The sequence below is a fragment of the Rhinoraja longicauda genome, chromosome 8 (genome assembly GCF_053455715.1).
Source record: "Rhinoraja longicauda isolate Sanriku21f chromosome 8, sRhiLon1.1, whole genome shotgun sequence".
Taxonomy (NCBI): domain Eukaryota; kingdom Metazoa; phylum Chordata; class Chondrichthyes; order Rajiformes; family Arhynchobatidae; genus Rhinoraja; species Rhinoraja longicauda.
Genome location: NC_135960.1, coordinates 13,374,141 through 13,399,660, shown reverse-complemented (window position 1 = coordinate 13,399,660; position 25,520 = coordinate 13,374,141). Strand labels below are relative to the sequence as shown.

The following is a 25,520-nucleotide window of genomic DNA, read 5'->3' as shown; positions in this document are numbered from 1 at the left end:
TTAACAGCTCCTATTGGTGTTGTTAAATCTGCTCAGATCAATAGTTCACCGTATATATAGTCTTAATAACATTTGACGTGACTAAAACAGGTGAGTCATGACTTTTGACAAAAGTGCTGCCACCCTGGCAGATGGTGAGAGAATGCAAAGTGAAAGAAAGACGTGGCACTATTACTGCACCTTTCTCAACCTCAGGATGGCCTAAAGGCAATTAAATATCTTTAAAGTGGTGTCACCGTTGTACAACATACAACACTCAGTTTTAAGGTAGTAAGGTCACAAGGTGAGTGATGTGTAGGAAGGAACTGCAGATGCTGGAGTAACTCAGCAGGACAGGCAGCATCGCTGGAGAGAAGGAATGGATGATGTTTCGGGCTGAGACCCTTATAAGTGTGCAGATGACACAAAGCTGGGTGGCAGTGTGAACTGCGAGGAGGATGCTGTGAGGCTGCAGGGTGACTTGGATAGGTTGGGTGAGTGGGCAGAAGCATGGCAGATGCAGTTTAATGTGGATAAATGTGAGTTTATCCACTTTGGTGGCAAGAACAGGAATGCAGATTATTATCTGAATGGTACCCATCCCCAGGTACTTTCCCCCTCAACCGCAGAAGATGCAACACCTGTAGTTCTACCTCCTCCCTTAACTCTGTCTAGGGACTCCGACAGTCCTTTCAGGTTAGGCAGAGATTCACTTGCAACTTCTCCATCCTCATCTACTGTATCCATTGTTCATTATGTGGATTTTATTCACAAAATGCTGGAGTAACTCAGCAGGTCAGGCAGCATCTCGGGAGAGAAGGAATGGGTGACGTTTCGGGTCGAGACCCTTCTTCAGACTGATGTCAGGGGGGCGGGACAAAGGAAGGATATAGGTGGAGACAGGAAGATAGAGGGAGATCTGGGAAGGAGGAGGGGAACAGAGGGACAGAGGAACTATCTAAAGTTGGAGAAGTCGATGTTCATGATGTTGACCCAGTTCATGATGTGGACTCTTGTACATCGGCGAGACCAAAAACAGACTGGGCGATTGTTTCGCAGAACACCTTCGCTCAGCCCGCATGAACCAACTGATCTCCCGGTTGCTGGACACTTTAATTCACCTTCCCATTCCTACACAGGCCTTTCTGTTCTCGGTCTCCTCCATTGTCAGAGTGAGACTAAACGCAAATTGGAGGAACAGCATCTCATATTTTGCTTGGGCAGCTTACAACCCAGTGGTATGAATATTGTTTTCTCTCACTTCAGGTAGCCCCGGCATTCCTTCTCTATCCCTCAATAGACAATAGACAATAGGTGCAGGAGTAGGCCATTCGACCCTTCGAGCCATCACTGCCATTCAATGTGATCATGGCTGATCATTCACAATCAGTACCCCGTTCCTGCCTTCTCTCCATACCCCCTGACTCTGCTATCCTCAAGAGCTCTATCTAGCTCTCTCTTGAAAGCATCCAGAGAATTGACTGAGGAAGAGCCTTCTGAGGCAGAGAATTCCACAGATTTAGAACTCTCTGTGAAAAAGTTTTTACTCATCTCCGTTCTAAATGGCCTACCCCTTATTCTTAAACTGTGGCCCCTGGTTCTGAACTCCCCTCCCTCCACCAACCAATTCACACTAGCTTCCCATTTTCAACATACATATAGCTAACAATGGCATGTTTCCTTTATCATTGTTACTTTTTTGCAAATCTTTCATTCATTGTTCTTTATCTCTCCACATCACCATCAAAATCTCTCACTTCCCTTATCCCTAACCAGTCCGAAGAAGGGTCTCAACCCAAAAAGTCCCCCATTCCTTCTCTTCAGAGATGCTGCCTGCTCGCTGAGTTACTCCAGCTTTTTGTGTGTATCTTCGGTTTAAACCAGCGTCTGCAGTTCCTTCTTACACATTATCTGAATGGTGTCATATTAGGAGAAGGGGAGGTGCAACGAGACCTGGGTGTGCTTGTATATCAGTCACTGAAAGTAAGCATGCAGGTAGAGCAGGCAGTGAAGAAAGCTAATGGCATGTTGGCCTTCCTTAAGAGAGGATTTGAGTTTAGGTGCAAGGAGGTCCCATTGCAGTTGTACAGGGCCCTGGTGAGACCGCACCAAGAGTATTGTGTGCAATTTTGGTCTCCTAATTTGAGGAAGGACATTATTGCTATTGAGGGAACTGCGTAGGTTCACCAGGTTAATTCCCGGGATGGCGGGACTGACGTGTGATGATAGACTGGGTCGACTGGGCTTGTATTCAATGGAATTCCGAAGGATGAGAGGGGATCTTATAGAAACATATAAAAGTCTTAGAGGATTGGACAGGGTAGATACAGGAAAAATGTTCCCGATGTTGGGGGAGTCCAGAACCAGGAGTCACAGTTTAAGAATAAGGGGAGGCCATTTAGGACTGAGGTGAGGAATTTTTTTTTCACCCAGAGAGTTGTGAATCTGTGGAATTCTCTGCCACAGAAGGCAGTGGAGGCCAATTCATGGATGTTTTCAAGAGTTAGATTTAGCTCTTAGGGGGCTACGGGAATCAAGGGATATGGGGAAAAAGCCAGAACCGGGTACTGATTTTGGATGATCAGCCGTGATCCTATTGAATGGTGGTACTGGCTCGAAGGGCCAAATGGCCTACTCCTGCACCTATTTTCATTGTTTCTATGTTTCAGTGATGTAGACTGAGGGATAAATATTGGTCTGTGCTACCCTGCTCTTCAAAATAGTGTCATAAGCAGAAAGATAATGTCATAAGTTCATGAACATCCATTCGACCCATCAAATCTACTTTGCCATTCAATCATGGCTGATCCCTTTCAACCCTATTCTTCTGCCTTCTCCCCATAACCCCTAACTCCTGTACTAATCAAGAATCTATCAATCTCTGCCATAAAAATATCTATTGACTTGGCCTCCACAGCCTTCTGTGGCAATGAATTCCACAGATCCACCACCCGCTGACGAAACAAATTCTTCCTCGCCTCCTTCCAAAAGGAACGTCCTTTAATTTTGAGGCTATGACCTCTGGTCCAAGACTCTCCCACTGGTGGAAACATCCTCTCCCCATCCACGCTATCCAAGCCTATCATCATCTAAAATCTCATCTAAAAGACAGCATATCCAACTTTATGGCATCCCCTTCAGTACTTCACAGTGGCGATGATATTCAATTTTATGCTCAGATTTTTGGAGTACATTGGGAACACAGAAATTGCAGAAGCCTTATTGTCAAGTGAATTAGTATTTGAATTTATCAGGAATTATAATTTTAACTTACAAAGATGACTGGCAGATGATTAGTCATGTCCATTATCAGCTACAGGATTAATTTATTTGTCCATATTATTAATTTTAATGAGCAAAGAATGTGATTTGCAAACTGCAAAATTGAGAGCCTAGATTTACAGGGATAAATTAGAGAAACATAGAAAATAGGTGCAGGAGTAGGTCATTCGGCCCTTCGAGCCAACACCACCATTCAATATGACCATGGATGGTCATCCAAAATCAGTACCCTTCCCTACTTTCTCTCCATATAGAAGAGAGACCTGATAAAAGTATATTAAATGCTATGGTGTCTGGATAGACCGCTGTCCCGGTTGGTGGGTTGTTGGGGATGAGAGATTATAGGTATGAAAGGGAAAAAAATCTGATGGCAATGTAAGGTAAAGCTTTTTTTACATAGAGTTTGGTTAGAATCTGGAATTTGCTGCTTAAAGCCAGGGTGGAGGTTGGTTCCATTATAGCCTTCAAGAGAAAATTAGGTAAATATTGGATGAAGAAATATTGCAATGATACAGGGGTGGGGGTGATTTTACAACTAGTGAGTTACTCTAGTTGAGAGCCAGCACAACACAATGGACTCAATGGCCGCCTTCAGTATTGAAATTATTCCCGCTCCTAAAGGATTAGGTGTTGCAATAAAATCAAACATAATACCACCAGTTTGAAGAAACATTTTTATTATTACTTTAGAAAAAATCTAATCTATTTTGAAAATGCAGCTGATTTTTAACATCTAATTTCCAGAAACCATATTTTCAGAAATAGTGATAATTCCATGCATGCCATTTACATTTCATTTTCCAATTCTCTGTGCACGAAAAATAGCGAAGCAATTAATTTCTGAAATCTCCAAAACAAAATGCCACTGAGAAGCTGAGGGAGTAATCAGCACTACATGCAACACTGTGCACATTTGCATAGGAAATGGAAGTTAACCCAACATGCTCTTCAGAATACTGAAAATACTATAAACTGTGTGCTGTAAGAAACAATGCTATTGACCTTACACAGAAGGATACCTTTCATAGAACCCTGCACAGGGTGACTCTGTTGTACAGTATGTTAAATATATTTCTTAATAATAATTTTCAAACCAATTAAAGCAGCAACAATTTATATACAAGCCTTTTCAATTTTTTTTGTAAACTTGTTTTAGAAATGTGCAAAAAAGGTCATGTAATTTTAACATGCTATTAAGTCCTCAGGGTGTCCAGTAGCCCTGATTAATGAGAAGTTAAAGGAAGGTTTGTTGTTAAAGTTGTCTTCTCATTGCGGAGCAAAGTTCTCCCTATAATAGTTTGGCAGGAGGAGCCTTACTTGATAATTCTTTAAGAAAAATTCAGCAGGCAAGGCGTTTGACAAAATATCTGTAACAGTAATACATAGGAACTGCTTGTAGCCCATCTTCCAATCCAAGTCTTAGCAAATTCAATTCCATATACCAGAAAACATTATTCAAAAATACTATTGAAATGATATTTAATTTTTAAAAGTGTATCTATTTCTAAATTATTTTACGCTAATAATCTTTATATGACTAACTTTGATCCTTATCTCACTGAGGTATTCTAAATATAGTACAGCATTGGATCTTTTCTTCAACTAACTAATGAAAGTACTAAAGGTAAGTAAAGTGCCACTAATATATTTGAATTGAAAAGTTTTATTTCAACTACAAAAAATATCTATTGTATAGCACTTTAAGTCTATGGTCCCAAATTCTAAAAGGTAAATTTTTAAAGTAAAATACTATTTCACATATTTTTTATTAGGCTTAAATTATTCCAAAGGTTTAACACAATTTATGAGACCACTATAAAATGGGGAACTTAAGCTTTGATATTCATTTTATTTTGTGTTGAAAACTAGAAGTGGAAGACGAGCTACTGACAATGTTAATATTTACTGCAATTTTTAAATTACAGATCAATATATATCTACGTGTGTTAATACTTTTTGCGTTGCTCATAAGATTTGCACCTATTACAAAAGAGCGGCAGTATACTTTTACCTTTGATCGAGTTATTAGCAAAAATTCAGAATCAACAAAACTATATGATTGTTATGCAGAATTTTATTTAACGTGGCAAACAGACGGTAGGTTTTTGCAATAAATATTTCAGAAGAAAAATGCATTCAATTGATTGCAAAAATTCAAATCCTAAAATCAATTCTATTTTTTGTAAGTTTATACATGTATAAATTTCACTGGGGAAGTGTATGATATGAATTTCACCCATTTTAATGATTGCTTCCTCAGGATAAGAGGTAGAGATAATCCCACCATCCTTCCATTCTACACTGATTTTAACTAGACATGCTTGCTAAGAACTGGTTAAACTCCAGTTGGAAACTGAATATACATGCTTTAAAATTTAATTTTCATGAAGCCAAGAAGTACGGAGGAGGAATAAATTGGGTAACTGACCCAAATGTTGAAATCTTGCAATGTTTTATGTTAAAACTGGAGCCAATACTTAACTGCCAAAATGCCCAAATTGTGGAACATTGCAGCTTTCATAACAGTTGATTGTAAGTATCCATTACTGTTCAAATTCATGTGTACATATTGCAGAGGAGTACTACTGTAACATTCCATAACACAAGACTTAAATGCATAAATAACTTGAAACTTTTTTTGTTCTGTAGGTCATTCTGTTACCAGGTGTTAAAAGTTTCTAATGCTATTCTTCAGTAACTGCACATTGTTATATGTTGGTACCCATCCACTGCAAGCCTACATTCACCTTGCTTTTGGCATTATGTAATGCCATAGATCGTTTGATATGTATTTCTAATTGTGCAATACAGAGTTAATTCATGCATACTTGTCAGTTACTGCCTCCAAAGGAGGTCCAGAATGGCAATACTGTATTTCCTTACAAGAAATCCGCTATGGCTATTTATAGTGTGGGATCACCTCTAATGGAAGTGCTTCAGAATATGACCCTGCTCTCAAAGTGCCAAGTTACCTCTGCATTGTACTGGAGGGTAGATTCAATTGCAGTGGAACAGTGTGCTCATCTTCAAAGATCACAGATATGATCTAACAAAATTGCAATTACTCCAAAGTTATTCTCAAAAATATTGCAAATCTAGTTATGAACTTGTCCTGCTGGCCACTATAGTTGCAATTAAATGTCTGGCATGCATGTACTGATCCATACATACCTGCAAACCTCCAAGCCCACCACAGGCAAAATGTGATATTTAATGTAGTTGGCGTCGTTTGCCTTCATGAGGAAATTCAGTCTGTGCTAATAGAGGCATCCACAGACTGCACATGGTGTGGAATGCTTTCAAAAGCACAGTTTTGCAATGGAAAGTGGACCTAGGACATTGTCTGAATGCTTAGTAGGAATTAATAATCGGCGGAACAAAGCCACCATTGACAAGTCTTGGCAACTCGTTGTCCCACAGCAACTGGCTGATGTTGCTCCAGCAGAAATCCACTAAACCTAGCACTGTATGTTCATCAAATTGAAAATAAAATCAGGAAAATCTAAATTGGAGCTCAATTGATTATTTTGGATGAGTTGACAATGCATTTTGCATCCTCAGTAGGATAGGATAACCAGGCAACGCAATATGATGGAGAAGTACTTAAGTAAATTTTAGATCTCTCGTTAACTTATGCCGAGTCGTATATCGCTTTGTGGGGACCATCAGCAACCTTTTGTAAAATCACCTAAAACAGTAAGGAGTTGGGTATATTTTGGTCATGGTTAGGGAATGAAACTGGTACATTTTGCTCCCCCTCTTCCTCCCAGTTTCCTTCCAGAAAACAGGTACAACAAGCACCAGTTTCTAGCTCAATGTACTTAAGGACTAAATATTTAGATTTTTTGTGTAATTAGAATAATGACAGAGTGCTTTATTTTGATTGGTAAACATGTACATGCATGTCATGCAGTCTCAAAGTTTAATGGTTACTTTTCAATCTGTTCAATGTAAAAAAAACACTTAAAGGCATGTTGTTGTAACCCTACTAATACAGAAATCCAGCTAGTCTTCAATCTAAGACTGATCAGTAACAGTGAAGGTTACTTCAAATAGTTAAACAATTTTACAAACTTACACATAGTCTTGTGATGTGTTTCTTCTCGATGTTTGACATGCCAGTTCATGCAGCAATTTTGTTTTAATAGCAGTGTCGCATTCAACTAGCCATTATTAAAACAGTCACTTGCAAAGAATACAACATATCGGCAATGTTCACATTGTTAAAAAAAGACTATATTAAGGTGCAAAGTATTTTTTCAAAGTGAGCTCCAATCAGTTGGCATGAAAAAGGAAGACTTAAAGATGTATTTTTTTCCCACTTAACTACCATTGGTGCTTAATTAGATGTGAATATAGAGCAATGATCAGTGTTAATACTCACTCTTACCTTTTCACTAAAATTAGCACACAGAGAAATATGACCCATCATTATCAAGGCTTCAAAACTGGCATTTCTCTCATTGTTTTAATTCAGTGCCCTGTATATCAGTATATAATGGACAGTATATATGTTAGGATTTATCAAGCAATATATACATCAGTATTTAACAGTCAATATATACACCAATATTTAACAAGCAGAATAACAAAAATAACAACAACTCACATTTACATAAGTGCCTTTAACGCAGTGAAACATTCCAAGAAGCTTCACTGAGTCACATAAAAATTAGGACAGATGACCAAGAGCATGGTCAAAGAGGTAGGTTTTAAGGAGTGTCGTAGAGGAGAAAGGGAGGTGGGGAAGTTTGAAAGGGAGGAAATTTCCAAGCTAGGGGCCACAGCAAATGAAGGCACACTCATTAACAGTGGAATAATTGAAAGAAGCCAGATTAGTTCAAGATCTCAGGGAGCTGAAGAGCTGGAGGTGATTACAAAGGCATGGGAAGACAATGCCAAGGAGGAATTTGAGAACAAAGGTGAGCTTCACTTTGAGGCATTGCTTAACTGAGAGCTAATGTAAGTCAGGGAGCAAAAGGTGATACAACCTAACATAACTTATCAAATCTGCAATAGAATTTTTGCCATATCTCTTTTACTGAGAATAAAATGAGGGCGACTTGCCTAGAGTGTATGGGATAGATATGCCACCATTGAATTTTGTCATATTTTTACACTTCATCTAGTTCCAAATCCAACCATTTATGGTTACTTCATAATTTTTAAAAAGGGGTTTCCAAAATGACCTAAAATAATAACCTCTCAGAGCAGTGAAGAGACTAACTTGTTTATCAAAAATCAATGTTTGCATTAATTGGTGGCCCAAGATAAAGAAATTCTAAAACTCCAGATCAAGCTCCCAAGTGTAATTTAAGCCCGGTTCCCAATGAACACAGGAAACACAAGAGAATGCAGATGGAGTCCGGAACAAAAAACAAACTGCTGGAGGAACTCAGTGGTTGAGCAGCAGCTGTGGGGAGAAGGGAACGGTCGATTTATCAGGACTGAGAGAGGAGAGAAGAGATGGCCACTATTAAAGAAGAGAGGTAGAAGGTGGGAGGTGATAGGTGGACCAAGAAAATGATGGATGATGAGCAGATGCAGCTTTTTGGAGTTCATTTGCCCATCAACCATCACCGTTCATTAGTCTGCCTATCAACACCCAGAATCTGATTCACCCCTTCCCTCTCTTTATAATAATTATCTTCCCTCTTCATTTTCAGACTGGATGTGGGGTCTGGACCCGAAACATTTATAATTCATCTCTCCCCACAGATGCTGCTTGACCAATTGAGTTCATTGAAGACTTGAAGGGATCAAAATGTAAGGTTTCTAAGTGTGGCAACGATACAAAGCTAGATAGAAGGGCATGTTGTGATGAGACGTTGTGATTCTGCAACCGGTGTTGATTGTGAGGAATTACGAGGTCATGCACTTTGCTGAGGGGAATCAAAAGATGTTGAAATGGAATGAGACTACAAATGACTGACGCTCAGAGGGATCTAGTTGTTCTCATGCATGAAACACAAAATGTTAGTGGACAGGACCAACAAGTAATGAAGATGGCAAATTACATTTTGGCATTTATTGCAAAGGGATTGGAGTTTAAGATTCAAAATGTTTTGTTACAGTTGTAATGGGTATGGTGTGGCCACATCTGGAATACCGTGCAGACTTTAGATCCCCTTAGCAAGAGGAGCATTGAAGGCAGCATAGGAGATTCACCAGGCTAATTCTAGGGATGAAATAGTTGTCTTTTCAGGAGAGGATAGACAGTTGTGTCAGTATTTATTGGAGTTTAGATGAATGAAGGGTGACCTTATTCATACATATGAGATCTTAAAGGGGGTTGGAGCATTTAGACCTGAGGTTCATGGAAGATCCTTCTCAAAGAGGAGCGAATCTCTGGTATTCTCTGCCCAAGGTAGTTGAGACCAAACTATTAGATATATTTAAGGTTGAGATAAATAAATACTTGAAAGATTGAGGAATTGAGGGCTTCGGGGAACTGGCACAAATGAGGAAATGAGGCCTGCAGCAATCAGGTATAATCATATTAAGTGATAGGAGTAGAATTAGGCCATTCGGCACATCAAGTCTACTCTGCCATTCAATCATAGCTGATCTATCTCTCCTTCCTAACCCAATTCTCCTGCCTTCTCCCCATAACCTCTGATGCCTGTGCTAATCAAATATCTATCTCTACCTTAAAAATATCCACTGACTTGGCCTCCACAGTCTTCTGTGGCAAATAATTCCTCGTCATCTCCTTCCTAAAAGAACGTCCTTTAATTCTGAATATAGTTTATTCTAATATTGAATTATATTGAATGGCAGAAAAGTGTCATATTGAATGACACCTATCCTTTTTCTCCTGAGATGCTGTCTGATGTGCTAAGTTATTCCAGCACCTTGAGTCTATACTTGAAAGAAGAATATGCAGATATATTAAACATCACTTTGCAGAAGTCTCTAGATTCTGAAATTCTGCCTTTACTTTTAAAAATAATTCATAAATTTATTTTGAAAAGGGAGAGTGGGGACCAGGTATCTGGAGATCGGTCTGTTTCAGATCCTTTGGAGTTGAGTGATGGAATGACTGAGAACTAAAGCAGGTTCATGCAGATCAAAGAGAAATTGGAAGTAGGCTTGTGACATGTTTAGGAAGTTTTTTGGGAGATAGAAATCAGAGTAGGCAGGATCAGATATTTTTGAGCATATCTGTGATATGTAACTATCCTGTGATATGTACAGGGACCTCAAACTTTCGCCATATTTGGTCACAAAATAAATTCAAAAATTTGTAATCTCAATCTCAGCTGCAGAAAATAACACCTCTGATCACAGTTCAAAGGTTTAAGATTACAACAGGGTAGCCCCATTACTCGCCTGCACTCTGAGTACAACTTCACACCTGAGTGCACGCGTTTGAGGAATTTGCACACATATTCCTTTTATGGCATCGAGATAATGCATGAATCTCGAATATTATTAAATACTGAAGGACATTTTGTTAAAGTGGATGAGTATCACAATTGACCACATTTTGAGAAAGACAGTATATTATATTATGCCTTCTGTACCTAACAGATTTCATGTTTACACTTATTTGTTTGACTGAATACCTATATTCTATGAAATACTGATGAGACCCCAGGAAGTATTATGTCCAGCTTTGACTATTATATTTAGAAAATGAAATCATTTTATTTTGAAACATAGAAACATACAAAAATAGGTGCAGGAGTAGACCATTCGGCCTTTCGGGCCAGCACCACCATTCAATATGATCACGGCTGATCATCTAAAATCAGTATCCCGTTCCTGCTTTTTACCCATATCCCTTAATTCCTTTAGCCCCAAGAGCTAAATCTAATACTCTCTTGAAAACACCCAGTGAATTGGCCTCCACTGCCTTCTGTGGCAGAGAATTCCACAAATTCACAACTCTCTGGGTGAAGAAGTTTTTCCTCATCTCAGTCTTAAATGGCCTACCCTTTACTCTTAAACTGTGACCTCTAGTTCTGGACTCCCCTAACATCGGGAACATTTTTTCCGCATCGAGCCTGTCCAATCGATTAAGAAATTTATATGAAATTATAAAAGGACTGGACAAGCTAGATGCAGGAAAAATATTCCCAATGTTGGGCGAGTCCAGAACCAGGGGCCACAGTCTAAGAATAAAGGGGAGGCCATTTAAAACTAAGATGAGAAAAAACTTTTTCACCCAGAGAGTTGTGAATTTGTGGAATTCTCTGCCACAGAAGGCAGTAGAGGCCAATTCACTGGATGAATTTAAAAGTGAGTTAGATAGAGCTCTGGGAGCTAGCAGAATCAAGGGATAAGGGGAGAAGGCAGGCACGGGTTACTGATTGTGGATGATCACAATGAATGGCGGTGCTGGCTTGAAGGGCCAAAATGTCCTCCTCCAGGATCTATTTTCTATGTTTCTATAAGATCCCCTCTCATCCTTCTAAATTCCAGTGAATACAAGCCCAGTTTACCCATTCTTTCATCATATGTCAGTCCCGCCATCCCGGGAATTAACCTGGTGAACATACGCTGCGCTCCCTCAATAGCAATAATGTCCTTTCTCAAATTAGGAGACCAAAATTGAACACAATACCCCAGGTGCAGTCTCACCAGGGCCCTATACAACTGCAGTAGGACCTCATTGCTCCTAAACTCAAATCCTCTCGCAATGAAGGCCAACATGCCATTAGCTTTCTTCACTGCCTGCTGTATCTGCATGTTTACTTTCAGTGACTGATGTACAAGCACACCCAAGTCTTGTTGCACCTACCTTTTTTCCTAATCTGACACCATTCAGATAATAATCTGCCTTCCTGTCCTTGCCACCAAAGTGGATAACCTCACATTTATCCACATTATACTGCATCTGCCATGCATTTGTCCATTCACGCAACCTATCCAAGTCACTCTGCAGCCTCATAGCATCCTCATCGCAGCTCACATTGCCACCCAGCTTTGTGCCACCTGCAAACTTGGAGATGTCGCATTTAATTCCCTCATCTAAAATTTAATGTATATTGTAATTAACGGGTGTCCCAACACTGAGCCTTGCAGCACCCCACTAGTCACTGCCTGCCATTCTGAAAAGGACTGTTAATTCTAACTCTTGGCTTCCTGTCTGCCAGCCATTTCTCAGTCCATGTCAATACACTACCCCCACTACCATGTGCTCTAATTTTGCACACTAATTTGTTGTGTGGGACCTTGTCAAAGGCTTTTTGAAAGTCCAGATATACCACATCCACTGGTTCTCCCTTATCAATTCTACTTGTTACATCCTCAAAAAATTCCAGAAGATTCCAGAAGATGTTGGGGAAGTCCAGAATCAGGGGATATAGTCTAAGAATAAAGGGGAGGCCATTTAAAACGGAGGTGAGAAAAAACTTTTTCACCCATAGAGTTGTGAATTTGTGCAATTCTCTGCCACAGAAGGCAGTGGAGGCCAATTCACTGGATGAATTTAAATGAGAGTTAGATAGAGCTCTAGGGGCTAGTGGAATCAAAGGATATGGGGAGAAGGCAGGCACAGGTTACTGATTGTAGATGATCAGCCATGATCACAATGAATGGCGGTGTTGGCTCGAGGGGCCAAATGGCCTCCTCCTGCACCTATTTTCTATGTTTCTATGTAAGATTAGTCAAGCATGATTTCCCCTTCATAAATCCATGCTGACTTTGACCGATCCTAACACAGCTTTCCAAATGCGCTGCTATAACATTTTTAACAATCGACTCAAGCATCTTCCCCACTACCGATGTAAGGCTAACTGGTCTATAATTCCCCATTTTCTCTCTCCCTCCTTTCTTAAAAAGTGGGGTTACATTGGCTATGCTCCAATCCACAGAAACTGATTCAGAGTCGAGAGAACATTGGAATTTTAATTGCAGAACCATGAAAAGAAACTAAAAAAAAACTTTTAATGGACAAAAGGTTAAATGGAGAATATGAAACGCACAGTTTTAAAGTTTTGAATGATAACAATTGGTACCTAGATGTATTGGAGTAAGAAATGAAGAACCAGGGAGTATGAAGTTGAAGAAATCACAAGCTAAATGTAATATGAACTAATCTCTTCATGTATAAGAGTTGTTCATTTACTTGATTGATTTTCAATTTAGAATTGGTGATTATTATTTAATCAAGGTATAGAAATAACCTATTCAATATAATCAACCTACAATTTTGGCACTATGATAGGAAATGTTTCTAAACAATCCAAACAGGCAACTGAAGAAAAAACTGACCGAGATGAACTGAATGGCAATTTGTTTCTTCCATGTCGCTGCATTCCTAAATTGCAATGAGGCATATAGCAACGTTATTGAGGCATATAGCAACGTTATTGAAAGTCATTGATTAGTCAAGAGTGCATCCCTTGGCATGATATTACAATCTACATATGGCAAATTAGACTAGAAATCGATAATTCTATGATCTAAACTGGGTAAAAGGCCTCTTAATTCAACATATTCTAAATTTGTAGTTCAGTCTGGGAAGTCACAGTGATAGCATGAAAAATTGGATTACTGAATTTATTCATGAATAGATGTTCTTAGATTATAAGTAAGATAACTAAACTGGGTCTAAATTTAGATTGAATAGTAAAAGAGTGAAGGGCGTTTGATGAGCACGGATATTTTTTTTCGAATAGCACATTGAAATAAATTCTTTTTCTCCCTCTTTTCCCCCTCTCACATTCGCTCTTCCTGCCTTGTGCTTGTCCATCTTCCCTGTCTCCTCCTGCACTAAGCAACCCAAGTTCTAGCAGACTGCAACTTTTCAATTACCAAGCTTTGCAGCAATTGCACTGAAACTTGAATTCTGTTTTGTTGCCATGTGCTTTCAATGATAATGAAGATATTCAGGGCTCCAGCAGAGACAACTACAAATACAATTATGTTAAAAAAAAACAAATGGAGAAAAGTAAAGTGTTCTTTTTTTGCATGGTAGCATTATGTTATTCTTTGTAAATAGCAAAATGCTGCATGTGAATACAAATTACCTCCGATTACCCAAGAAAATTCTGCACATACCCAAACAATTTAACCGGTCAGTATTCTCGTAGGTTAATACACCTGTACAATGCCAATTTTGAATCCTGTGATATATTCAGCCAGTTGCTTAATCACTGTTGCAAAGTATTTTCCAATGGCCTTACCTTGCACTGAATTGAATTTTGTAAGTCAAACCATTTTGAAGGGTTGCTATCATGGAATGAAGGCCTTCCAGTCAAAGTGTGTTCTCTTTGACACATGTGGGTTGAATAAACAGTTATCGTGTACAAATTCTTCAGGTGAGAGATTTGATCAAATTTGTTGCACTAATGCATCTACTAACTAATAACACTGAACTCTCTAAACATGGAAAATAGAGGAATTAACATTAGCAAGATAATGTACAGCCTGAATTCATCCTTCATAAATAATACTTTTAAAAAACCATACACAAGTAGCAAATGCATAAAAGCTTAATTTATTGTTCTTAAATTTAAATAATATCTTACTTGTAAATAGGTGATTTGTTACTGCTTATTTCATGCAAATAGTGTGCTGTACATGTAATGGGGAGCTGCATTAAATTCCGGAATCACGCTGAAGCAAAACCTGTTGAAACAATGGTAGTACAGGGTTGTATTGCAATACCACTTATTGCTAACAAGAAATCAGACGAAGAGTGTTATGCATTAAAGGAGCTTTGTCACTGCATTGGGAACTTTACGAGCAGGTTTAAGTGCTAGGAACCCACCTGTACTCAAGATCCACCACACCGACTGTACAGCTAGGTTGGCACTACAGCAGAGGAAGTATTGATTTTAGTGACTAGGTATGTAATATATGTGGTCATTTTATAGGCAAAAAATATATAGAGGTAGATGTGCTCAGTGACACAGTGACAATAAACCCACGACGTCACGGAACACACTACCATGCATTCTTCATATTTACAAAACCAGTAAAGTGTTTGGGAAAACACTTGACCAGACTGTCTCCATTATGAGCAAACTAACCTGAAAGGGGGAGGAAAGACTTTTTGAAAACCATTTTGAGTTGTTGTTTCAATACTAAAATATTAAGAACTGCGTGAATGCTTCCCTGTTCACATTTAATGTTGCAAGGCAGGGGGTTTTGTTTTTTTTTTGTTAAAAAAAAATCTTTTCTCTATCTTGTTTTTTTTTTTGTAGGTGAATAACATTTCTCATAGCCTGTGTTGAGAATCATGGCTGTGGCCTCCAGGTGATCCGTGACTCCTTCGTGATTTGTACGTGTCCTGATAGGGGTCAGAATACTCTTCCTCCATCAGTGGGTATTGGCCTCGGCTGTGCTGGGAACCTGAAGACAAGCGATTCCTGTTCTTCCGCGCCCTCTCACTGTGACCGTTTTCATCGGAGTGCACCAAGCGTGTTCGTTCAACGGGTATGTGTTCACCAGAGTGATTGCTGTTGCTCATTCTCTGCCCCTAGATAACGCAAAACAAAGGGCTGCATTAGCAAAACTGCTGCAACTAACATAGAAAGAATTTTAGATCACTTACATCATGCATGGTAAAATTAGTAAATGCAGGAAATACTCAGTAGGTCAAGCAGCCTCTCTGGAGAGGCAAACTGTTAATATCTGAAATTGATTGCTGAGTATTTGCTGCAATTTTTGTTTTTATTAAAGTTTTCCAGGAATGTCAAAACTGTTCTTATGAATTGTCGATTTCTTAATCGAAAAAGTTGTGAGGCATGATATAGGAAATGTGCATGAAACACAATGTAGTTAAGTTTTTATTTTGAATTCCTGCCTTTCCCGACTAATCACCTGACTAATTCCTGATGAACCACCCTCCCCCTGACAAGCATCTTTGTTGATTGATTGATTGATTGAAAGTTACAGCATGGAAATAGGCCCTTTGGTCCACTGTGTCCACAGCGACCATCAATCACCTGTTCACACTAGTTCTGTGTTATCCCACTATCACATCCACTCCCCACACACTACGGTCAATTTACAAAGGCCAATCAATCTACAAATTTAATGTGGGAACAAAGCGGAGCACCCGGAGGAAACCCATGCAGTCACAGTGAGAACATGCAAAATTCATACAGACAACACCCGAGATCAGGATCGAACCCGGGTAGCTGGTACTGTGAGGCACCAGTCGAGTCACCAATGCTGCCCAAAATGAAACTAGAGTTAAAATTGGCAGTTAGCGTAAGTAAAATATATTACATCTAACAGTTGATCTATGCTATAGAGTCTGGTTGAGCCCTTTCCCTACCAAATATCCTGCAGGCTAAAGTAGTCTTAAGCCCCAAGAAGTAAAGGAGATTTTAAAGGACTCTGGCTCCAGATTCACGTATTAGGAATAGGGAACTGATTCACTTTAAGAGAATTCAGTCATACCAGAGAGCCAATTTCAGAAAATGTATGAGGTTTTGGCAAACTCATTTACTCACATATGCACACAGATATTGTGGAGTCAGTTTATGATGGATTCAGCTGCACTTTGAGCAAACTAGGACATGGAACTAGAAATACTCTGTTTAAATGAATATGATAAAACACAACTCTGTAGCTCTATAAGCTTAACTTCACACTCAATTTAGGCTGTATCCCATGTTTCCAAATGATCAACATTAAATTTCAATAATTAAATAGTTGCACATTGTACCTCTCAATTGAAATAACGAGCGAGGTTTCAGTGTGTTTTCAGAAAATGAAGTAAGTACATTTAACCTCTCTGAACAAGTGAATATGCAACTAATTTTAGGGATAATTATTATCACTTTAATGGAGATGCTAATTGTAGCTCGCTCTCCCTGGACTTTCATTAAAAATGAGAGGCTTCGAAGTCTTGTTAAATGAGAAAGAAGAATTGGTCTTTGCCTGTCATACTGCAGTCAATTTAATTAGGTTCTAATTAATTACAGAATATTATGTTCTATGAATGTATTGTTTTTACACTCCACTATGTAGCCTGATGCAGAAAGTTACATTTTCGCAATGTTTTCTGTTCCATTCAGTTTGATGCCTCACTGTAAATGTGGATAGAATCTGTATAACTGTTATTTGGAGTTTCTCTATTTTAGCTTATGAAATGGATTTGATATACCCATGACAGTGGCATGCATCAGTCTCTACTGTTTGAGATAGGAGTGATATGCTCTTTGAGGTTCTTCTTCTTCTCTAGAGATGGGTCTTCCCTGTAGCATTGTAATTTTAACAGGACATAAAAGCTTTACATCATCTAGAATGAAAAGTCATTTGTAACCGGAGAATCTCAATTGGAAATATTTGAGCTTGCTTACCTCTCATCACTCAAAGCAAGGGAAACCAGTCCAACTATAAGTTCTTAAGTTGTTCACTTATCCACACTATCACAACTATCCTATCCAACTCAGAGAAGTGTCCTCAATCACAATTTAGATCCCTTCCTTTCAATGGATCATTGATGATTTTAAGGGAAATGCAAGATTACATTTGGAATCTGATTTGTGGTTGGAGCTAACCAAAATAATACCAGATATATAAACAATAGGCTTGATGAAGAGTTGATTACTAAAAGGGCACACGTACACAAGAACTGCAAATTCCCTTCCAAATTACATCACATTCAGATCTAGAAATAAACTGTATCTCCAATGTGTCATTGTTCCTGGGTCAAAATCAGGAAGCCTGCAAACATACAAATCACTTGCAATAGTCTTTCACCATCAGCACTGCACTGGCACAAGACAGCCAATCACCAATACCTTCTCAGAAGAAATTTGAGATGGGGAGCAATTGCATGCCCCATTAGAGATAATGATATTTCATGAAAGAATAAAATAATGAACCAGCTTATAAAGTTATTTGAATCAGATCACATTGTTTACTGACCCTCGGAAAACTCATATTAATGAAGGAATTGGTCTAGGGTTTATTGTCTCAGCTATATCAACTGATCTGATTTATAGGTCAGGAAATAAATTGGGTCCAAGTTAGGATGTTGTGTTGGCACACAAGGCTGAAAAGAAGTTGCCAAGAGATGATGAACTAGAGTAGCCAGTCATGAAGTAATTCAGTCCCTGGAGCCAGTCCCATTTCAAGAGATGGAGAATCCCCTAACAGCATCAATCAGTGCTTAAACAATAACAGTACAATTAGTACAAACATTGGTAAAATTTATGTAGTTATCTTCACTTCCCTGCAGGATACAGAGATAGTCAAATCTTGAAGTTATTGATTTCACAACCAGATGGCTAGTTCTTGCCAATAGATCCATGATTTTTTTTTGTTGCAACTAAAATTGTACATCATCAATCAATTAAGGTTCATTGTTTAACTACCTGTGCCATTCCAACACTGTAGACTGTATGGCCTCCTTCTTCCCATACAATTATTTTTGTTTATTTGCAGAATGTGGATTTCACTGGTAAAACCAGTATATATTCCCTTCCCAAAATATCATAGGACTGAGGAGATAGGCTCAAAATGTTGGTGTAACTCAGCAAGACAGACAGCATCTCTGGAGAGAAGGAAGAGGTGACGTTCCAGACTGAAGAAGGATCTCAACCCGAAATGTCACCCATTCCTTCTCTTCAGTGATGCTGCCTGACCCACTGAGTTAGAAACATAGAAACATAGAAAATAAGTGCAGGAGTAGGCCATTCGGCCCTTCGAGCCTGCACCGCCATTCAATATGATCATGGCTGATCATCCAACTCAGTATCCCATACCTGCCTTCTCTCCATACCCCCTGATCCCTTTAGCCACAAGGGCCACATCTAACCCTCTTAAATATAGCCAATGAACTGGCCTCAACTACCTTCTGTGGCAGAGAATTCCACAGATTCACCACTCTCTGTGTGAAAAAAACCCTTCTCATCTCGGTCCTAAAAGACTTCCCCCTTATCCTTAAACTGTGACCTCTTGTTCTGGACTTCCCCAACATCGGGAACAATCTTCCTGCATCTAGCCTGTCCAACCCCTTAAGAATTTTGTAAGTTTCTATAAGATCCCCCCTCAATCTTCTAAATTCCAGCGAGTACAAGCCGAGTCTATCCAGTCTTTTTTCATATGAAAGTCCTGCCATCCCAGGAATCAATCTGGTGAACCTTCTCAGTACTCCCTCTATGGCAAGAATGTCTTTCCTCAGATTAGGAGACCAAAACTGTACGCAATACTCCAGGTGTGGTCTCACCAATGCCCTGTACAACTGCAGCAGAACCTCCCTGCTCCTATACTCAAATCCCCTCGCTATGAATGCAAACATACCATTCGCTTTCTTCACTGCCTGCTGCAACTGCATGCCTACTTTCAATGACTGGTGCATCACGACACCCAGGTCTCGCTGCATCTCCCCTTCTCCTAATCGGCCACCATTCAGATAATAGTCTGCTTTCCTGTTCTTGCCACCAAAGTGGATAACCTCACATTTATCCACATTATACTGCATCTGCCATGCATTTGCCCACTCACCTAACCTATCCAAGTCGCGTTGCAGCCTCCTAGCATCCTCCTAACACTGCCCCCCAGCTTTGTGTCATCCACAAACTTGAAGATGTTGCATTCAATTCCCTTGTCCAAATCATTAATATATATTGTAAATAGCTGGGGTCCCAGCACTGAGCCTTGCGGTACCCCACTAGTCACTGCCTGCCATTCTGGTTACTCCAGCATTTTGTGCCTATCTTCGGTGTAAACCAGCAACTGCAGTTCCTTCCAACACATAAGACTGAGGAGCTTGCCAGGCTATTTCAAAGAGCAATGAAGAGTCAATGACATTCCCATATGTCTAGAATTATACAAAGTTCAAGTCAACTGAAGTTGCCGTTTCCTTTCCTCAGTTTGTAGTGAAACGGTTGAACTTTCACCTGACCCATGGAGTTACTCCAGCATTTTTACAACAGGCTGATTATTTAATAATTACCATAGTTGAAACTAGCTTTTTACTTTCAGGTTAATTTCATTAGTTGACTTTAAATTACCAGCCACTGTTGCTGGAATTGAACAGGACTATGAAAATTACAAGAAATAAATGTGAGTCCCATAAGTGGCATATTAAAGATTACATGTGGTTGATTGAATCAGTTGTTTCCTTTGAATTTAAATGGCTTTTTTTTTAAAGCCGAAGGATACCTTTCTGTATCTAAAACGTAGAACAGAAGAAACATTTTAGAAGGTTATAGATAGAGGGGGTGAGAAGAGCACCTGGCACAATATAGAGTTCATTAAAATGCTGACAAAAGTTTCTTAAGTGCATGTGGGTTGGGATTACATTCATTGAGTGAGGAACACCATATATGTGATTAGCGAGTTAATCTTTGCACCTGCGTACGAGAATTTGCAGTGTTCAATTGCCTGAATTGAAGAATGAGTCATGGCTTACTTTGTCCTGTTAATTCCACAGGTAACCACATTGTTTGTGTTCATACCTGTAACCCAGAGATAGCTGAGGGATATGTTGACAGTGCAGTACTACCTAAGTTCCGGCCCAGCAATGGATTCAGTGGTGCGCTGCTGGGGGTGTGCGTCGCACGCCAGTATGTTTCAAGATACTCTGCCAAATGCTCACATGCATCCTCTAGTTGGTTTTCATCCAGGATAACATCAAACATGTCCTGTCGAATGAAGACAACATTTTTTAGACACATTTTTCTACGCCAACTACAACTATAAACATAATAATAGAAAACACAAGTTAAAAGATGACATTGTATATTATCACAAAAGATTTTTTGTGGAATTGCTTACAATGACCTAGAGAATCAGTTAAGATGTAAATGATCATGAGTGCTCTAAACATCTTTTTGCGATATGAACAGTGATTTAATGTGCACAGTTGGCTTGGTTGCTGAAATTTTGACATTTTGGTGTTGATTTTGGCTCCAGTGTACTTGTTCTCATTTATAGAATGATCACACAGTACATCACTCTATAATGTATCACCCCTGCTACAAAGATTATCTGTGAATATTTTTTTTTAACTTATTTGTAAGCAGGTAGAGATATTTCAACAATATTTCAAAATTATTAGTGGAGCAAAGATATCTGGGGATAGAAATCCACAAATCACTAAATGTAGTGGCACAGGTTAATAAGGGCATATAAACTAAAATATAAACTATTCAACTTATTTCTAAAAGACTAGCATGGTAAAGCATGAGAGTTGTTTAAGGTTTTGAGCAAACATACATGGAGTAATGTAAACAGATCTGATTTACTTTTTACCAGCCTGAAGAAAAGGTGCTCAATGGTTTGCACATGGGGCACTTGAACTGATGTATTGTAACTACCAGGGAGTTGTTCTTTTTCAGAACAGGGAATATTGAGGGAAGAGATGTTTCCATCTGTAAATGATTCCGATTTCCGGGTCATAAATACAGATTAGCCAAAGATAAATCCAAAGAAAATTTATGAAAAAGCTCTTTAGCAATGGACAGATTGAATTACTTAGCATTGATGCATTTAAGGGAAGTGAGATAACCATGTAAAGAGATGGGGGAGAAGGATATGTTCATGGGATTAGATGAAACAGGACGGAAGGGGCTTCCCATGAAACATAAATATGATATAAGCTAGATGTTCTGAATTTCCCAAAATTGTTTCGTTTAGTTTAGAGATACAGCGCAGAAACAGGCCCTTCAGCCCACTGAGTCCGCACTGACCAGCGATACCCCACACATAAACATGACCCTACACACACTAAGGACAATTTTACATATACAAGTCAATTAACCTACAAACCTGTACATCTTTGGAGTGTGGGAGGAAACCAAAGGCCTCAGAGAAAACCCATGGGGATATCATACAAGCTCCATATAAGACAAGCACCCATAGTCAGGGTCAAACCCGGGTCTCTGGCACTGTAAGGCACTCTGGCACTCTACTGCTATGCCACCATGCAGCCCATTTTGTGTAACACCAACAACACCAACAAGTGCAATTGTTTTGCACTTTACCTTGTTCCCCCTTTTCTTTTTCCTTCCCCCCCCCCTTCTTGTTCTTTACATGTTTGCCGTGATTTATTTAAATATTTGATTTGATAGCATTGATATGGAAGCGACAATCAAAATCTCGTTGTACTTGTACAATGACAATAAAGGATATTGTATTGTATTGTATTGTAATACTTTGTACAGTACATTTAACCTTCCAAGACAATTAACTGAGATGTAACAAAGATGAACGATAAAGCTTAAAATTAAGAAACCAGAGGGAGGGCCAATCTAAAACTTGTTCAAGATCAAGCAATATAAGCAGGATCTCAAAGTTGAAGACGGGGATGAAATGGCAGAGGATTCCAGGGCAGGGTTCAAAGCGTGATCATTATCAGTTTCGGGTGTGCAATGATTGTAGATTATTGCACAGTCAGTGGAATAGAATTAGAATAGAAATCGGATGTGAGAGAAAATTGAGTCATGCAGCATAGAAACTGTCCCTTCAGCCCAACTTGTCCACATCAACCAAGATGCCCCCAAAATGGTTGTCCCATTTTGTGTGTTTTGTCCATACCCCTCTAAACCTTTCCTATCCATGTATTTGTTCAAATGTCTTTTGGAAGTTATTGTACCTGCCTCAACTACTTCATCTTGTGGCTCATTTCATATAACTACCACTTGCTGTATGAAAAAGCTGCCCCTCAGGTTTGTATAAAATCTTTCTCCCCTCACCTTAAACCCATGGCCTCGAATTCTTGATTCCCTTACCTTGGAAAAAAGATTAGAATCATTCAGCCTATCTATGACCCTCATGATTTTATACACCTCCATAAGACCACCCCTTGGTCTCATGGGCTTCAAGGAATAAAGTCCTACCTTGCCCAACCTCTCCCTTTAGCTTAGGCCATTGAGTCTCGGCAACATCCTTCTCAACACTTCTCTGCACTGTTTCCAGCTCAATGGCATCTTTCCTATAGCAGGGTGAGCAAAACGGCACACAATATTCCTAGTGTGGCCTCAGCAATATATAGGTTGTGGGGCTGGTGAATATGAACACGAGAGCTTGGGAATGGGAATGAGGTGAGAAAAAGGAGTCCAGCAAGTTAAACATTGAGACACTGAGGAAAACATGGATGTAATTGTTAATTCATTGCACTGATTTTATCCTATCTATTTTAAATGGATTATTCACAGTGCTGAATTTAGATGCGGTTCATAAATGATGGCTGTATGCATAGGACTTTGAGTGAATTTTACTGCTGTTCCACTCAGTCACTCTTACTAAGAACTAGTTGTTACTAACTCACAACTAGCTCTGAAAGTTAGAATAATAGTGACAATTTTGTTCTCTTTTAAGTTTAAATGATTAAAACTTAGTCTAAATGGATAAATGATTCATGGTCAAATTCTAAAATCTTATATAATTATTTGCAGGGATCAGAACTATTGGAAAAGGAGGAAACTGATGCTGGGATGTAACTTCACACATTCCAGTTGTTTTACTTTGTTAAGTATAACAAGTACTTGGCTACTCGTATAAAGTATAACAAATACGTAAGAAGTATTGCCATCTATCTCAGCAATTGCTGAACTAGTACATACTGGAGGGCATTGAGCCAGTTTATCTGCTGCCACCAACTGGACATTGAGGTTTTTACTCTGTGACTTTCCTCGGGACTTTATCAACCTCTGCAGCACCTGGTGAAAACAAAGAAAATTCTTCAGTCAACAAAAGTTAGGATTTACAATATTGAAGCATTCAAGGCATTAGGGTTAGATTCTAAAGCAATAGTAAATTTAAGGCAGAGATCAATGTGTTCTTCCACTGTAAAGACGTCTCAAATAACCTCAAAGACAGAAGTATTCAGTTAGATTCTCACTGCACCTTTGCACAGTCCTAACCCTGGTTATTGCAATTTAGAGCATCTCTCACTACATATGCACTGTGCAACAAACATGCATCCTCATCTGATTTGGTAGCTGTTAAGCTCATAACAATTTCAAGGCTCTGCTGTTACGGTCACTCCATGAGATGGAGTAGGCTACAAACTTGCCCACAGACTGACCTATGGTGGATATCCCCCATCAGTTAACCTTCTATAACTAATTCCCTTCATCACTACTGGCCACCACAGCCGTCAATGCCATAACGGTTCAAGAACTTGTCCAGATACTTTTTTAATGTTGTGAAGGTACCTGCCTTAACCACCCATTCAGATAGTGCATTCCAGATTCAAACCACACTCTAGGTGACAGGGTTCTTTCTCGGTTGAAAAAGATTTGAATTATTCAATAAACTTAATTTTTTTTTGATAAAACATAAAAATTATAAATACACATAAAACACAAATATCCAAAATAAATTAATTAAAACATTACTTTAATTAAAGTAAACCACCTTCTTTCATTTCCCTTCTTTGTGAAGTGATAGTGTGCACCAACTATGAAGTAGGCAATCAGTACATTGGGAGAGTCATAGAGCCATACAGCACAGAAACAGGCCCTTCAGCCCAACTTACCCATGCTGACCAAGTCGCCCCATCTGCGCTAGTCCCATCTCTCTGCATTTGGCCCTTATCTCTCTAAACCTTTCCTCGCCATGTACCTGTCCAAATGTCTTTTAAATGTTGTTGTAGTACCTGTCTAAGCTACCTCCTCTGGCAATCTCATTCCATATACTCACTCACCCTCGTGAAAAAATTGCCTCTCAGTTTCCTATTAAATCTTTCCCCTCTCCCCTTAACCTATGTCCTCTGGAAGAAACCCCTCCCTGGACTCAGATGATCACACGTGTGCATGTCTGACCTCCAGCACATTCTGCACTGTAGCAGGCCCATGCAGGAGTTCATAAAGAACTCGTGCAGCTACTGCTGCTAGTCAGCAATCCCATATGGACCCACCAGATGGCTGTCAGTGCCATAAACCCATTGTTCCTGGCACTCCAACATTGACTTTCTGAAAAAGGAAGGAACTGCAGATGCCGGTTTAAACCTAAGATAGACACAAAAAGCTGGAGTAACTCAGCAGGTCAGGCAGCATCTCCGGGGAAGAGGAATATCTTTTACGTTTCGGGTCGAAGAAGGGTCTCGACCAGAATCGTCACCTATTCCTTTTCATCAGAGATGCTCCCGCTGAGTTACTCCAGCTTTTTGTGTCTATCTTTACCTTTCTGCTGGTTTGAATTGTATAACAACAACTGGACGAATTGCCATTTCATTCTTTTCTTTTTTTTCCTAATTAAATGATACTTTTTTTTAAACAATGTGCACGGATTGAGGATCATCTGAAGTTACATTTGGTGTGTCTTCTAATTTGTAATTTGCTTTCAGTTGCGATCCATTCTATTAATTTTGATTAAATATTTATATTAAATATAAC

The 25,520-nt window shown here is 39.2% G+C and overlaps 2 protein-coding genes and 1 long non-coding RNA gene across 6 annotated transcripts in view; 1 reads left to right on the top strand and 2 right to left on the bottom strand.

The window, feature by feature from the left end:
• The window catches only part of arl5a (ADP-ribosylation factor-like 5A), a 43,082-nt gene extending 32,032 nt beyond the window's left edge, over positions 1-11,050 (bottom strand). Inside the window, exon 1 of the mRNA XM_078403349.1 lies at positions 6,433-11,050. The gene's annotated coding sequence lies outside the window, so the exon portion shown is untranslated. The remainder of the gene's footprint in view (positions 1-6,432) is intronic.
• On the top strand, positions 27-25,520 carry LOC144595749 (uncharacterized). Its single transcript, XR_013547533.1, has 3 exons — positions 27-90; positions 15,420-15,651; positions 23,577-25,520. It is a non-coding gene; the product is annotated as an uncharacterized LOC144595749 (long non-coding RNA).
• cacnb4a (calcium channel, voltage-dependent, beta 4a subunit) overlaps positions 11,285-25,520 on the bottom strand; it is a 281,947-nt gene continuing 267,711 nt past the window's right edge. For 2 of the 4 annotated variants that reach the window (XM_078403345.1, XM_078403346.1), the window contains 3 exons: positions 23,745-23,840; positions 20,637-20,822; positions 11,286-15,694 (listed from right to left, as the gene is read on the bottom strand). In XM_078403345.1, the coding sequence (XP_078259471.1) occupies positions 15,434-15,694; positions 20,637-20,822; positions 23,745-23,840 (543 nt within the window). In that variant the 3' untranslated portion in view covers positions 11,286-15,433. Of the gene's footprint in view, positions 15,695-20,636; positions 20,823-23,744; positions 23,841-25,520 lie in introns of all 4 variants that reach the window. The other 2 variants (XM_078403344.1, XM_078403347.1) reach the window with 2 other exon arrangements.